The sequence below is a fragment of the Anabrus simplex genome, chromosome 7 (assembly GCF_040414725.1).
Source record: "Anabrus simplex isolate iqAnaSimp1 chromosome 7, ASM4041472v1, whole genome shotgun sequence".
NCBI classification, from domain to species: domain Eukaryota; kingdom Metazoa; phylum Arthropoda; class Insecta; order Orthoptera; family Tettigoniidae; genus Anabrus; species Anabrus simplex.
This window is the reverse complement of record NC_090271.1, coordinates 115,311,739-115,327,232: the sequence shown is the minus strand read 5'-3', so window position 1 is coordinate 115,327,232 and position 15,494 is coordinate 115,311,739. Positions and strand designations below refer to the sequence as shown.

The following is a 15,494-nucleotide window of genomic DNA, read 5'->3' as shown; positions in this document are numbered from 1 at the left end:
CCCGTTGGTGGAAAAAGTTTTCGCGAACACAGTGTTGACCGGAAGGGTAGGGGAGATGGTGGTACACAATTTCTAACCACTATATGCGAGCCAAAAACCTGGGTTCAGTTCCAGATCTCTCCGCAGTTTTCATATCAGTTTGGGACGTATGAGGTTGTTCCTCTGTTTAATGGGGACTTTAAGCCTTGAGCAGACCATTTTGTGTTATTCGGAAGGAGTAGGGTACATGCTGACACCAAATTTCACCCCCATCACCATAATCATCATCATCACTACATTTCTTATATTTTTTGTGAAGGAAACACATAAACCTCATTATTTTTTTAAACGCTCCAACTTTCCTTAAGTTTATAATTCGATAGCACACTGAAGAATTTTCGCAACTTTTCTATCAGTTTCTTACCTTAAAACGGAGATTTCCCACCGGTGGTTTTCCGTAAGGTATGCCGAGGAAGGTGTAATAAGGAGAAAGATTATCTGGAGTCACCTTCTTCCCTTTCAGAGCACCCTGCGGCAGTGTTATGATAGGGTATTCATCATCAGAGAAGACTTCCGCCAGCTGACTGGTGGCCAGGACGAATAAAGTCCAGAGTATCGCTGTTGTGCCCTTCATTTCTAAACTGTGCCTACCACAGTTCGCTTACAGTTATATGTAACTGACTAAGCACTTCTGGTGTAGATAAAGTGGTGATAAGGTTTACCTCTCAAGAATTGAATCTCAAGTATGCGGGCAAGGTTTCATTTCTTCGATAATACATTTTTAAATCGAGCACAAGTGTTTGTCTTATTACTTTAGATCACCTCACTTGAAGAAAGATTAGCACTCTACATGACTCCTACGACCTTCATCTACTGGCCTACCAACGGCTGCCAATCTTAAGGAGGTGTGTGAGTGTGTGTAGATAAGAACCACCATCATTAATATCAATGTATTTTTCTGGGTTGTTTACTTCTGTATTAGGCCTGAAATACACTTGCGACAATTTACAGTCGAAATGGACAACACACATTGTTCGTTTCCAGTGGCGGCTTACCAGACCATTTAACTGAACTCGGCACGCTTCACCAACAGCTGGTACCACTTTCTAATGCTTATTCGTTAAATCCTGTGGAACACAACGGCGATCGATTCTTGCCGTCGAATTTGTAGTAAAGAAAGTAAATCCTGACATTTCGATGTGTGTGTTTGACTCATCAGTCCATAGACTGGTTTGATGCAGCCCTCCATGCCACCCTATCCTGTACTAACCTTTTCATTTCTACGTAACTATTGAATTCTACATCTGCTCTAATCTGCTTGTCATATTCATACCTTGGTCTGCCTCTACCGTTCTTACCACTTACACTTCCTTCAAAAACTAACTGAACAAGTCCTGGGTGTCTTAAGCTGTGCCCTATCATTCTATCTCTCCTTCTCGTCAAATTTAGCCAAATCGATCTCCTCTCACCAATTCGATTCACTATTTCTTCATTCGTGATACGATCTATACATCTCACCTTCAGCGTTCTTCTTTAACACCACATTTCAAAAGCTTCTATTCACTTTCTTTCTGAGCTAGTTATCGTCCATGTTTCACTTCCATACAATACCACGCTCCACACGAAAGTCTTCAAAAACATCTTTCTAATTCCTATATCAATGTTTGAAGTGAGCAAATTTCTTTTCTTAAGAAAGCTCTTCCTTGCTTGTGCTAGTCTGCATTTTATGTCCTCCTTACTTCTGCCATCGTTAGTTATTTTACTACCCAAGTAACAATATTCATCTACTTCCTTTAAGACTTCATTTCCTAATCTAATGTTTCCTGCATCACCTGCCTTCGTTCGACTGCACTCCATTACTTTTGTTTTGGACTTATTTATTTTCATCTTGTACTCCTTACCCAAGACTTCATCCATACCATTCAGCAACTTCTCGAGATCTTCTGCAGTCTCAGATAAAATAACAATATTATCGGCAAATCTCATGGTTTTGATTTCCTCTCCTTGGACTGTGATTTCCTTTCCAAATTTCTCGTTGATTTCCTTTACTGCCTGTTCTATGAACACATTGAAAAGGAGAGGGGACAAACTGCAGCCTTGCCTCACTCCTTTCTGGATTGCTGCTTCTTTTTCAAAGCCCTCGATTCTTATCACTGCAGACTGATTTCTATACAGATTGTAGATAATTCTTCGTTCTCGGTATCTGATCCCAATCATCTTCAGAATCTTAAATAGCTTGGTCCAATCAACATTATCGAATGCCTTTTCTAGATCTACGAATGCCATGTACGTGGGCTTGTCTTTCTTGATTCGATCCTCTAAGATCAGACGTAAAGTCAGGATTGCTTCACGTGTTCCTACATTTCTTCTGAAGCCAAATTGATCTCCTCCCAACTCAGCTTCAACTTGTTTTTTCATTCTTCTGTAAATCATACGTGTTAAAATTTTGCAGGCATGAGATACTAAACTAATGGTGCGGTAGTTTTCACACCTGTCAGCACCGGCTTTCTTGGGAATAGGTATAACAACATTCTCCCGAAAATCAGATGGGACTTCTCCTGTCTCATACATCTTACACACTAAATGGAATAAACTTGCCATGCTGGTTTCTCCTAAGGCAGTCAGTAATTCAGAGGGAATGTCATCAATTCCAGGTGCCTTGTTCCTATTTAGGTCACCCACAGCTCTGTCAAACTCTGACCTCAAAATTCGGTCTCCCATTTCATCAGCATCAACAGCTTCTTCATGTTCCAGAACCAAATTATCTACATCTTTACATTGATACACCTGTTGGATATGCTCCTGCAATCTTTCTGCTTTGTCTTCTTTCCCTAGAAGTGGCTTTCCATCTGAGCTCTTAATATTTATACACCTAGATTTCCTTTCTCCAAAGGTTTTCTTGATTTTCCTCTCTGCAGCATCTACCTTTACCAGGACCAGACAACCTTCGACATCCGCGCACTTCTCCTTCAGCCATTCTTCCTTAGCTACCTTGCACTTTCTATCCACTTGATTATTTAATCGCCTGTATTCTTTTCTGCCCTCTTCATTTCTAGCATTCTTGTATTTTCGTCGTTCATCATCACTGATTCTTACTTGATCTTTTCTTCCTTCCTAACATTTCTTCAGCAGCCCTACTGTCTTCATTTTTCATGACTATCCACTCTTCCTCTATTGTGATTCCTTCAGCCTTTTCATTTAGCCTTTGTGCAACATGTTCCTTGAAACAATCCCTCACACTCTTTTCTTTCAACTTGTCTGCATCCCATCTTTTTGCATTCTTTCCTTTTTTCAATTTCTTCAACTTCAGGCGGCATTTCATGACCAACAAGTTGTGGTCAGAGTCCACGTCTGTTCCTGGGAAAGTTTTGCAATCCAACATATGGTTTCTAAATCTCTGCCGCTGAAGTCTATTTCATACCTTCCAGTGTCTCCAGGTCTCGTCCACGTATAAAGCCATCGTTTATGGTGTTTGAACCAAGTATTGGCAAGGACTAAATTATGATCAGTGCAGAATTCAACCAGCCGACTTCCTCTTTCGTTCCTTTGTCCCAATCCAAATTCTCCTACTGTTTTACCTTCTCTTCTTTAGCCTACCACTGCACTCCAGTCTCCCATCACAATTAGATTCTCGTCGCCTTTTACATATTGTATTAAATCTTCTATCTCTTCATATATTCTTTCGATTTCCTCGTCATCCGCTGAACTAGTAGGCATATAGACCTGCACTATTGTGGTGGGCATTAGTTTGGTGTCTATCTTGACGACAATAATTCTTTCTCTATGCTTTTCGTAGTAGCTTACCCGCTGCCCTATTTTCTTAATCATTACTAAACCAACTCCTGCATTTCCCCTGTTTGATTTTGTGTTGATAATTCGGTAGTCGCCTGACCAAAAGTCCTGTTCTTCCTGCCAACTTACTTCACTTATACCAACTACATCTAACTTTAGTCTATCCATCTCCCTTTTCAGATTCTCTAACCTACCACAACGATTCAAACTTCTAACATTCCACGCTCCGACTCGCAGAATGTCAGTATCCATCTTCCTGATGATCGCCCCCTCTCGTGTAGTCCCCACCCGGAGATCCGAATGGGGTACTAGTTTACCTCCGGAATATTTTACCCGAGAGGAAGCCATCATCAGTACATCATTCATACAGAGAGAGCTGCATGTCCTCGGGAGGTAGTTACGGCTGTAGTTTCCCGTTGCTTTCAGCCGTGTAGCTGTATCAACACAGCTAAGCCGTGTTGAGTATTATTACAAGGCCGTATCAGTCAATCATCTAGACTGCCGCCCTTGCAACTACCGAAAGGCTGCTACCCCCCTTTCGATGAACCATTCCTTAGTCTGGTCTCTCAACAGATACCCATCCGATATGGTTGCACCTGCAGCTCGGCTATCTGCTCCATTGGGGCACGCAAGCCTCCCCACCGCGGCAAGGTCTCATGGTTCGCAGGGGAGGCACATTTCGATATTTATAACTAATGTCGGTAAGCTGTTAGTTACAATCTGTCGTACGCAGTACACAGTTGAACTTCATAATTTCGTTTTAAAAGGACGACTGCCACCTAACCAGATAATCTGAAGATATTGACGTGCAATGTAGTCAGTGAGACAACCTCAATCATACTGCTTCTCATGTCCTCATCCCCTCAGTATGTCTAATGTGGCTTAGTGAACCATTCTGACCCCAACTTGGCAGGTTCGAACCTGGCTCAGTCCGGTGGTATTTGAAGGTGCTCAAATACGTCAGCCTCGTGTCGGTAGATTTACTGGCACATAAAAGAACTCCTACGGGACGAAATTCCGGCACCTCGGCGTCCTAAAAAACCGTAAAAGAGTAGTTAGTGGGAAGTAAAGCAAATAGCATTATATTATTATTGGCTTAGTGAACCCATTTCGCCCTCAATCCAGAAGTAATAACTCGGATGGTCTGAACATTATTATTATTATTATTATTATTATTATTATTATTATTATTATTATTATTATTATTATTATTGTTATTATTATTATTATTATTATTATTAAATTTACTGGCCACATTGGAACACTTGAGTCGCCCAACGTTGCATTCTTTTTGAAGGTTGTACTGTTTGGTCCTTGTGATCTGCTCTCACTTAAATATTCATGTCCCTCTGGGCACTCGCTCTCAGCAAACCTTAAAGCGAAGATTCTTTGGCCGCAAATACGTATTTTATAGTCCTCTACCAAGATTTCTGCGTGAAGGGTATATGGTTTGTTCCCAATGTAACAAAACTGTGATTGAATAATTGGATTTAGTATAATCATTAAGCATTCAATATCTATCTATCTAGCCAGCTGAGTATCTATTACCGGACAGGTTAGCTGTGCGGTTAGGGGCTAGAAACTGTGAGCTTGCATCTGGGAGGTAGTGGGTCCGAACCCCACTGTCAGCAGCCCTGAATATGGTTTTCTGTGGTTTACCATTTTTATACCATGCAAATGTTGGTGCAATACCTGAATTAAGGAAACGGTCGCTTCCTTCCCACTCCTAGCCCTTTACTATCCCATTGTCTCCAGAAGACCTATTGTGTCGATGCGAAAAATAGACATATTGAATAAATCGTCAAATGATCCAACCCATTCTGAGAGTTGCGGGAAGACAACAGTATCAAAAATATACATATTTTAACACATGCATCAGCTGTAGGCCTAAATGCAAGCTGATAAATTTGCAATCAATATGTAATTTTTCATGCAAAACCTTTCTGGTAATTTCAGAACATTACAGATTTCAGAAGAAAAAACATGCTGAAATCGCCTGTTGTCAGATCACAAATCGATTAATTGTAAACCTAAAGTATACAATACCTTGCTACAAATTGTAAACAGTTCAGACAACAGGAAAAACGATCACTGAAAGTGAAGCTCCCACAGCAAATTCTAACGATCTGGTACCACCAACTGCTGCATAACAACGCATGTGGAGAGCAGAAGCAAATATTCCAAGGATTGCCCACTGCAGTGATAAATTTTTCAACAGGGATGGAAATATTTATGAACGCGCCGCATTGTTAGATTAAGGAATTCGATCCAATTTTCCGTCTACAAAATTATGTTAAAAATCAGTAACAAGAAAATCAAACTCAACGTTTTAGACATAAATCAATCAGAGCAGACTATTTCAGAATCGACGAATACCGCCATAAAATCGAGAAATAACGAATTAAAGAAAATACCTATTTATTAGCAAGTAATATTACTTAAAATCTTGTCACTGATATGTTGAAGGTAAAAACCAAAGCTTCAAAAATTACTGAAAGTACCATCATGCTGATTCTGAGTTTTACGGACCTAAAGATAGAAAGATACGTCGAGTAAGGACGATTAAATTAAATATCAAAGGTTACTGGAAAGCAGCCTCCTAAACATGTGTGTTATCTACCACATCATGGAATCATTAAAGAAGAACATTTACGACAAATTTACCTGTTGTGTTCGAGGGTTCAATACCGACAAGAACGGAAGTGTCCGTAAAGTAATTGGACATGGTGAGTCCCACGTTATACCAAATCTTCAATCTATACTACGGCGTTTTGGTCAATATTCTGTTTTCGTTTGAGCAGATGCTTCTATGATTTACCGTCAATTTGTTAGTCCTCGATGTAAGTTGTTGATGACTTGCTCTGCGGAGCAAACAATGTAGAGGACATATTCATTTCCTATTGCTGTTAATGATTTGTTTGTTTAATATTTTGTTAAATTTATGCCGGTAGTTTCTGACCATCTCTCTCCCTTTCCTAGAGTTTATCCCAAAGTATGGGTCCGCTATTTTGCTACATCTCCTCCATTTCGTCCTATTGCTGATATCTTCATGTTTTAAACCAACGTCGTGCATGTCGTCCTTGACATTGTCAGTCCACCGCGTTAAATGCCTTCCATGTGGACGCATTCCTCCCGGATCAACTTGGAGAGCTGTTTTAGGGTCTGAGCCGTCTTGCTTTCTCATAACGTGACCGTGCCAGCGAAGACGCGCTTCCCTCACTTTCTCCACAACTAGAGCGACGCCAAGCCTTTGTCGAACATCTGCATTTCTTATATGGTCACACCGAGTCAGTCCAAGGGTCCATCGAAGCCTTTTCATTTCCATTGCATGAAGAATCTGCTCATGCTTTTTTGTCATTGGATGATATTCTGCCCTGTAAAAAGCTGCTGTGCGTACTACGGTCTTGTAAATTTTTTTCCTTTAGATGGTGAGGCATCCTTTTATCGCAGAGGACTTCGGTGAATTGTCTCCACTTGAGCCAAGCTGCATTTACCGGCGCTCGGGCATCAAAAGTGGCATCACAGTTCGAAGTGACAACTGACCTTAGGTATTTGAAATGCATGGTTGTCTACAAGTCTTGATTATTGATCATTACGGTCCCACTACTTTGGAGTTCACATTCTAGGTATTCGGTTTTCTGGTTGTTGAGGCGCAGACAATTCTCTGCTAATTTGTCGCTCCAAGATTGTGTCTGGCGTTGGAGTCCAAGGCGTGTTTGTTGGGCAAGTACCACACCATCCGCATAAAGTTGGGTCCAGGGATGCGATGTCTGTATGCAGCCGTTGCTGTATCCAATCTGAGGATAAATAATAATGGTGATAGAGCTGATCCCTGATGTACATCCAAGGTAATATCAAAAGGAGGGGAGATTACAGCTGGACTCCGGACACACTAACTGCGTTGTGATGTACAAGTTGCACCCAACTTACATAGGCTTCCGGGACTTCATGACTACGAAGAGCTAGCCAGATGAGGTCATGAGAGTATTACTAGAATTATAAGCTTTTGTGAATCAGTCTCTTCGTGTTTCGTTATAATTATACATTATTTACTTTATTTTGAAAAACGTCAAATTTGTCAAGGCGGGGATTATTATTATTATTATTATTATTATTATTATTATTATTATTATTATTATTATTATTATTATTATTATTATTATTATTTAAATTGTGTTAACTGTACATCGTTTTATGATCATACTGCCTGGACCAATTCCAGTAAATGTTGATCAGCTTCCAGTGTGAAAAATATTCGGACATAAATTGAACATTCAAACGACAGAGTAACTTTTGAAGGATTTTTGAATCTTCGTACCTAGCTCAAAATACGTATCGCTTAATTTGAATGGTGCAATATCCCAGTGAGAACGGAGCCTCAAAATGAACAATAAAGTTGCCAAATTGGCGTCATTTCAGAATACCTTGCACTGGTCAGTTGAAGCCAATTGATGATTGTACCGGGGGCACAGTACCTCTCTTTGAGTATTTCGTGATATGTTCTCTACTATGTCCATCTCTGCTAGAGACCCTGAAGTCTGAGATATTGTAATGGTTTTTTTAAGTGTTATATGACTCTGCCAATGATATATGAGACATCTTGAGGACAAAACACTAACTAATCATGAAAGAAAATCTCTGTCTCAATATTGGTAAACTTGTTGGCATACTGTTGTTATTATTTCTATTTCTAAGTTGCCAATACTTCCTCTACCACCTCCTCTAGTTCGACCAGCCTATGCCAAGCTAGAATGTAATAGTTAATGGATACCGCCTAATCTGATCCTTGGATTGTAAACATCTAGATCTTTCGGACCCTCTCTCTACGTAAGCAGAGTCGTTCTCGCCCTCAGTGCCGTGTATTGCTGTTGTGGTTGTGTGCGCGTATTAAGAGGCGGCCGGAGTCAGTTCTAGATTCACATTTTATTTCAAAATATCCCCACTAGTCTCGTTGCTGTCGACAGCTAACTCCACTGACAGTTACATCGCGGGTGCATAGATGGCAGAAAGACAGGCCAAGGCCGAGCGAGCGATTCCCCTCTCACCCTCCAGCGTCACATAGTATGTCACCAGGAAGTTGTGATACAGTACTTGCACGGAGCTGATGGTGTTGACATTTGTACGGAATGCGAAACATTCCAGGAAATTATTGAGCATGGGTTAGTGCTGAGCAAAACAGTCAAAATAAGGTACTGTTTCCGACAAATGAGGGGTGTAGATGCAAAACTCACATTCTCCACTTTTCCAAACTTTTGGAAAAAGGCGAAAAACTGTTTAATGTTGAAGGCCATGGTATTGTACTTTTATTTTTTTTTGTTACAAGTTTGTTTCAATATGAACTGTTTGCCCACACTGCAAAGCTTTGTTTAAAGAGGGCTCTTTTGTAATTTTAAAGTAAAATTCAGACAATGTGAGTTTTGAACAAAACTGTGGTCAACTGTGAGTTTTGCAACAAACTTTTATGGATAATGTTAGTTATGAAGCAAAACGGTTTAACATTGAAAATGAACCAAGTAAAATATCGTGGGTTGGTAAGCTGTTATAGGTTGTGTTAGCAAAATAGAAACAAAAAGCATTAAGAAATGAACAAATTTTAATTTAAAAAATGTTAGAAACTTTAGTAGACTACAGGTTTTACACATTAATGACACTGACTTCTTCAGTCGGCTCACAAACAGGTTCCTCTTCTTTAGTGTCATCAGCTCCATCAATAATGTTTTTGTAAAATAGTAACTCCTCGTTATCTCTCCAGTGGTCCCCGTAATGTTGAAAGTGAAATTGCGCCGGTTTCTTCATAAATGTTTCTTTTTCTTTTTTCCAGTCAAACACTTGACAGTCAATGCCAACTTTAACTACTTTAGCACGTTCACTAATAATATCAATGTACTCTGATGGTTTGTAAATCACTTCTTTTTTCCTTATAGACTTTTCTATTACCCCAAACACTCTGTCTGGTGGCAGAAAACTGTGGCCTGTTATAGGAAAATAAAGTTCTACTGTTCTTACATTTTTCGGCGCAAGTTTGGAAAGCCAGTGGCAAGCCATGGTCAGGACAATAGAATTTTTGTTCTGCCCTCCACATCCGTCACACACTAATCGCACAGTAGTAATAGGGCTTTCCATTTCTGTTGCTATGAGTGTATCAAAAACCAAAGAAGCAATTTCGTTTGATCCTTTGCCAAACTCGTTTTCTGTCCAAATGTAGGCTGTCACATTTCCTGGAGTCAGTTTACTTTTTGAATCTCCTTTACCCACGGTGAAGTTATGAAGGTAAATTTGCCTACTGTAGTACGCGGCTTGATCAGGTACTTTTGGCAGGGGTAAGTTCTTTTGGCAATCATAACTAAAAGTCACAATTTTTGGGTCAGTGCATTTGAGTGAAGTATAAAATGCCTTAGCACGTAACTTATGCACACGTTTTTCAGTGATAATCTGTTGCTTTTCCTCACCTGGACCTGCATGTTTTAATCGATCATCTAACTGTAGGCAAGTAGAGCAAACGTCCACCCTTGGTGAGCCAAAGCCAAGATTGTATGTTTTGTTAAAAATAGATCTAAAGTACCACTGTGTTACTTTCAAACCACTCTGACCTTCTGTGAGTGAACGGTTATAAATTTTCCACATTTTTTTAATCTTCAACTCAGCAGAAAGATACTTCCTGCCCGTGTGTTTGGCACAGTAGTGAGGCTCTGAACATTTGAATTTATTTATAAAATTCATTACATTCTCTTTCTTCGGCAAATTTTTAGTAGAAACCCTGCCACCTCCTCTGTTTTGTTTGCTAAACTGCCCGGTTTCTCGGAAACGATTCAAAACACCATTTATTCGAAATCGTGAAACATTGAGAACACGTATGAATGTGTTAAGACATACAGGAACCATGGACTTGTCTTTCGAGCCTATGAAGTATTTGGTCCTCACAGGTTGTCTTTTGTAGCATCCAGAAGTTGGTCTTCTTCTTTTAACTTCCACTGATGAGGTAAACTTCAGAATAAAGTTATCTTGGTACACTTTATCTTTTTGGGAGTAGAAGTTTTGATGAAACCGTCGAATGTCTTGTAAAGGAACTGTTGTGCACTTAAATTTTCCCCCATTGTGGTTACAAGTTGGGAATCCCGGCAAACCTTTCGCTGAATACCTAAAAAAGAAAATATTATTAGCATTTTCATATTCAAAACCTGACAATGTTTTCCTTGGTTCTGGTTTATTAAAAAGGTATACAAGGCCACAAATCTAACCTCGCTACAGCTACAAAACTAACCTTGCTAATTGGGATTTCTTTCGTGTCCACTTCTCAGGAGACTTTTTCTTCTTCCTTGTACGACCAGTTGATGGCTGAACTACTTCCTCCATTGTGCAGTAAATTAGTTCATGAACTAGTAAGAACCAATGAGCCGTAAGATTAATTAATTAAAAACTTGCTGCGTAAACTGAGAGGTTAATGCTGAGAGTGAGGGGAACAAAACATCAACAGAGTGAAGACAATCCCATGATGCCCTGGGCGCACCACACGCTCTCCGATTGGTTGGAATGGAGAGTGTGAATTTTGCCGCAAAACATCTGTTGGATAATGTGACTTATGTTTCAAAACTCCATTTTCAGTATTTTTTTTCAGTCTTATGATGTGCGTTTTGGTTCAAACTACCATCACAGTTCGATGCGCCTTTACAAGACGAACATGGTGATATGCATAACTCAATACCTTAAAAAATTGGAGAATGTGAGTTTTGCATCTACACCCCTCAAATATGAATGAAATGGCGTATGGCTTTTAGTGCCGGGAGTGTCCGAAGACAAGTTCGGCTCGCCAAGGTCTTCTGATTTGACTTCCGTAGGCGACCTGCGCGTTGTGATGAGGTTGAAATGGAGACGACACATACACCCAGCCCCCATGCCAGAGAAATTAACCAATTATGGTTAAAATTCCCAACCCTGCCGGGAATCGAACCCGGGACCCCTGTGACCAAAGGCCAGCACGCTGGACACTGTTTCCGATGTTGAAATGAAGTAGAGCATCAATCCCGTCCCCGCCTCACGTCTTTCCCTGTACCGGCCAGTCAGTGATACATAATTCGTATAATTCTATCCAATGAAAATACAAACTGATATAACAGAAGTTAATTCATTTACGAATTTTTTAGTCACACAGTGATACTTTGGACATACGATAAATATTATAACGCGACCAAGAACGGAATTTTCCAACAACCCTGAGTAAAAAAAGAGCCTTAGAAATTTATAACAGTTTTTTCCTCTTGGAAACAAACAGTTCTGAAATATATAAACAATGTATAAAACATCCCATTGCATATTGTGTTAAAATTGGAATTCGATAAAATAACTTGTTTTCGGAGACACAGAGGTGCCGGAATGTTGTCCCGCAAGAGTTCTTTAACGTGTCGACCTTCCAATACCACCTCCCTGAGCCAGGATCGAACCTGCCAAGGGGCAGAAGGCCTGCGTTCCATCCTTCGAGCCGTTGTGAGAGTCTCTTTGTCTTTACAAAGACGGATTTGAAGTCGTATGTTTTCGTATAAGTTTTAAATAATAAATGTTACAGCATCTAAATATCCATTAGTTCTGTATTTCATGACTTGAGTGGAGTGTAATTAGAGTAACTACTAAGCTAATAAATACACCACTTCATTCTCGCTCTCGGTGACGTCAGGCGCTTTAGCCAATAGCAACGCTGCTCACCGGAATGACCTATCTGACCTGTGAGTTATTCCAGTTACGTTGGATAACCCAATTTCTAAGAAATACAAGGACTGTAAACGACGGTTTTGTATCTACCCGTTATGAAACTCGGAAACGGTGCTGGTAAAGAACGCAACAGCTGAGGGGCACTGCAATCTCCCTCTGTAGGTGGGGGTAGTAGAATAACACCCACAGTATCCCCTGCCTGTCGTAAGAGGCGACTAAAGCGGGCCCCATAGGCTCTGAACTTGGGAGTCTGGGTTGGCGACCACAGAGCCCTTAGCTGAGTGCTAGCTTTATTTCCACTTACTTGTGTCGGGCTTCTTACTTTCATACATCCTTCTTCTTCAAGTGACATCTTTTTTTTTTTTTTTTTTTGCTAGTTGCTTTACGTCGCACAGACACAGGTAGGTCTTATGGCGACGATGGGGCAGGAAAGGGCTAGGAGTGGGAAGGAAGCGGCCGTGGCCTTAATTGAATCGATTATTTCAGAAAGCAGTCAAGTGCCAAAAAATGGAAAAATGAGTTATACGCACATTTTGGTGCTGAAACCAGTCAAGAAACGTCGTCCTATAATAGTCAGGCATTACGTTGAATTTGGTATTTAGTTCAGAAACCAGTTAAGTGACACCGCTTGGCTGGTTTCTGCGATAAACTGCTGGTACCTTTCCGGTTGGCGCTGCTGTTCTGAATCCAGAATAACCAGCTGTTCATTTGTTTTTGTTGTCATTGTTGTGTTTCTGGAATCGCATGTTCCTAGTTTTGTGAACAACTGATTCAAAAAGTGTTTCTTTTGTTCAGTGCAGTGTTTTTTATATTCTTAGTAATATGCCTCACCTCTGTGGTGTAGTGGTTAGTGTGATTAGCTGCCACCCCCAGAGGTCCGGGTTCGATTCCCGGCTCTGCCACGAAATTTGAAAAAGTGGTACGAGGGCTGGAACGGGGTCCATTCAGCCTCGAGAGGTCAACTGAGTAGAGGTGGGTTCGATTCCCACCTCAGTCATCCTAGAAGTGGTTTTTCGTGGTTCCCCACTTCTCCTCCAGGCAAATACCGGGATGGTACCTAACTTAAGGCCACGGCCGCTTCCTTCCCTCTTCCTTGCCTGACCCATCCAATCTTCCCATCCCTCCACAAGGCCCCTGTTGAGCATAGCAGGTGAGGCCGCCTGAGCGAGGCACTGGTCATTTCCCCCAGTTGTATCCCCCGACCCAAAGTCTGAAACTCCAGGACACTGCCCTTGAGGCGGTAGAGGTGGGATCCCTCGCTGAGTCCGAGGGAAAAACCGACACTGGAGGGTAAACAGATTAAGAAGAAGAAGTGATATGTCTGAAAATTCAGAAGCGGGTTCGAATCCCACTGTCGGCAGCCCTGAAGATGGTTTTCCGTGGTTTCCCATTTTCACACCAAGAAAATGCTGGGGCTGTAACTTAATTAAGACCACGGACGCTTCCTTCCTATCCTAGGCCTTTCCTATCCCGTCGTCGCCATAAGACCTACCTGTGTCGGTGCGACGTAAAGCCACTACTGTAGCAAAAATAAATCAGAAAACGAACCTGTATCTAAAAAGGAAACGAGGAGTGGTAGACAAACAAATTCACACACGTAATATTATTCGGAATGCAAGGGTAAAAGGAGAAGGTTATATTTCTTACTCAGACAAGGAAGTACCTGGTCTGAGCCCTACATTATTCTTTGTTATTGTTTGTTTTAGGCGCCCATCAATATCAAGAAGATACGTTAACTAAATGCCTTAAAACCATACCTGGTGGAATATGAATACTTTTATGACAGCATTTTACAATGGCCTACTACAGAGACAGAATGTGCTGTGGAGTTTGTTTATGCGGATTGATTACCTCCTGTCATGATGAGCAGGCATTGCTGAATCCATCCTTTTGTATCAGCAATACAGTCTAAACCTATTAAAATATGTTTTTTTAAACAAATATGGAGTTTATAACAAAATCCCTTCAAAATTCAAGAATCATCCCATAAAAATATGTTTGCAACACTCGTTGAACCTAGCAAAGAAGGCAGCTAAGGATAACATGATGGCAAGCATAATTGGCAGTCATACAAATTTTAGTGAAAAATGGAAGGGTATGTATAGGTATTTTAAGGCAGAAACAGGTTCCAAGAAGGACATTCCAGGAATAATTAATGAACAAGGGGAGTGTGTATGTGAGGTTCTTCAAAATGCAGAAGTATTCAGTCAGCAGTATGTAAAGATTGTTGGTTACAAGGATAATGTCGAGATAGAGGAAGAGACTAAGGCCAAAGAAGTAATAAAATTTGCATATGATAACAATGACATTTACAATAAGATACAAAAGTTGAAAACTAGAAAAGCGGCTGGAATTGATCAGATTTCTGGGGATATACTAAAGACAATGGGTTGGGATATAGTACCATATCTGAAGTACTTATTTGATTATTGTTTGGTCGAAGGAGCTATACCAGATGAATGGAGAGTTGCTATAGTAGCCCCTGTGTATAAAGGAAAGGGTGATAGACATAAAGCTGAAAATTACAGGCCAGTAAGTTTGACATGCATTGTATGTAAGCTTTGGGAAGGCATTCTTTCTGATTATATTAGACATGTTTGTGAAATTAATAACTGGTTCGATAGAAGGCAATTCGGCTTTAGGAAAGGTTATTCCACTGAAGCTCAACTTGTAGGATTCCAGCAAGATATAGCAGATATCTTGGATTCTGGAGGTCAAATGGACAGTATCGCGATTGACATGTCTAAAGCATTTGATAGGGTGGATCATGGGAGACTACTGGCAAAAATGAGTGCAATTGGACTAGACAAAAGAGTGACTGAATGGGTTGCTATATTTCTAGAAAATAGATCTCAGAGAGTTAGAGTAGGTGAAGCTTTGTCTGACCCTGTAATAGTTGAGAGGGGAGTTCCTCAGGGCAGTGTTATCGGACCTTTGTTTTCTTATATATATAAATGATATGAGTAAAGGAGTGGAATCGGAGGTAAGGCTTTTTGCGGATGATGTTATTCTCTATAGAG

General features: G+C 40.6%; 1 protein-coding gene across 1 annotated transcript in view; it reads right to left on the bottom strand.

Annotated features, from left to right (window-relative positions):
• The window catches only part of LOC136877323 (esterase FE4), a 57,340-nt gene extending 56,700 nt beyond the window's left edge, over positions 1-640 (bottom strand). Inside the window, exon 1 of the mRNA XM_067151265.2 lies at positions 404-640. Within this exon, the coding sequence (XP_067007366.2) occupies positions 404-613 (210 nt within the window). The 5' untranslated portion in view covers positions 614-640. The remainder of the gene's footprint in view (positions 1-403) is intronic.
• Between the last annotated feature and the right edge of the window lie 14,854 nt (positions 641-15,494).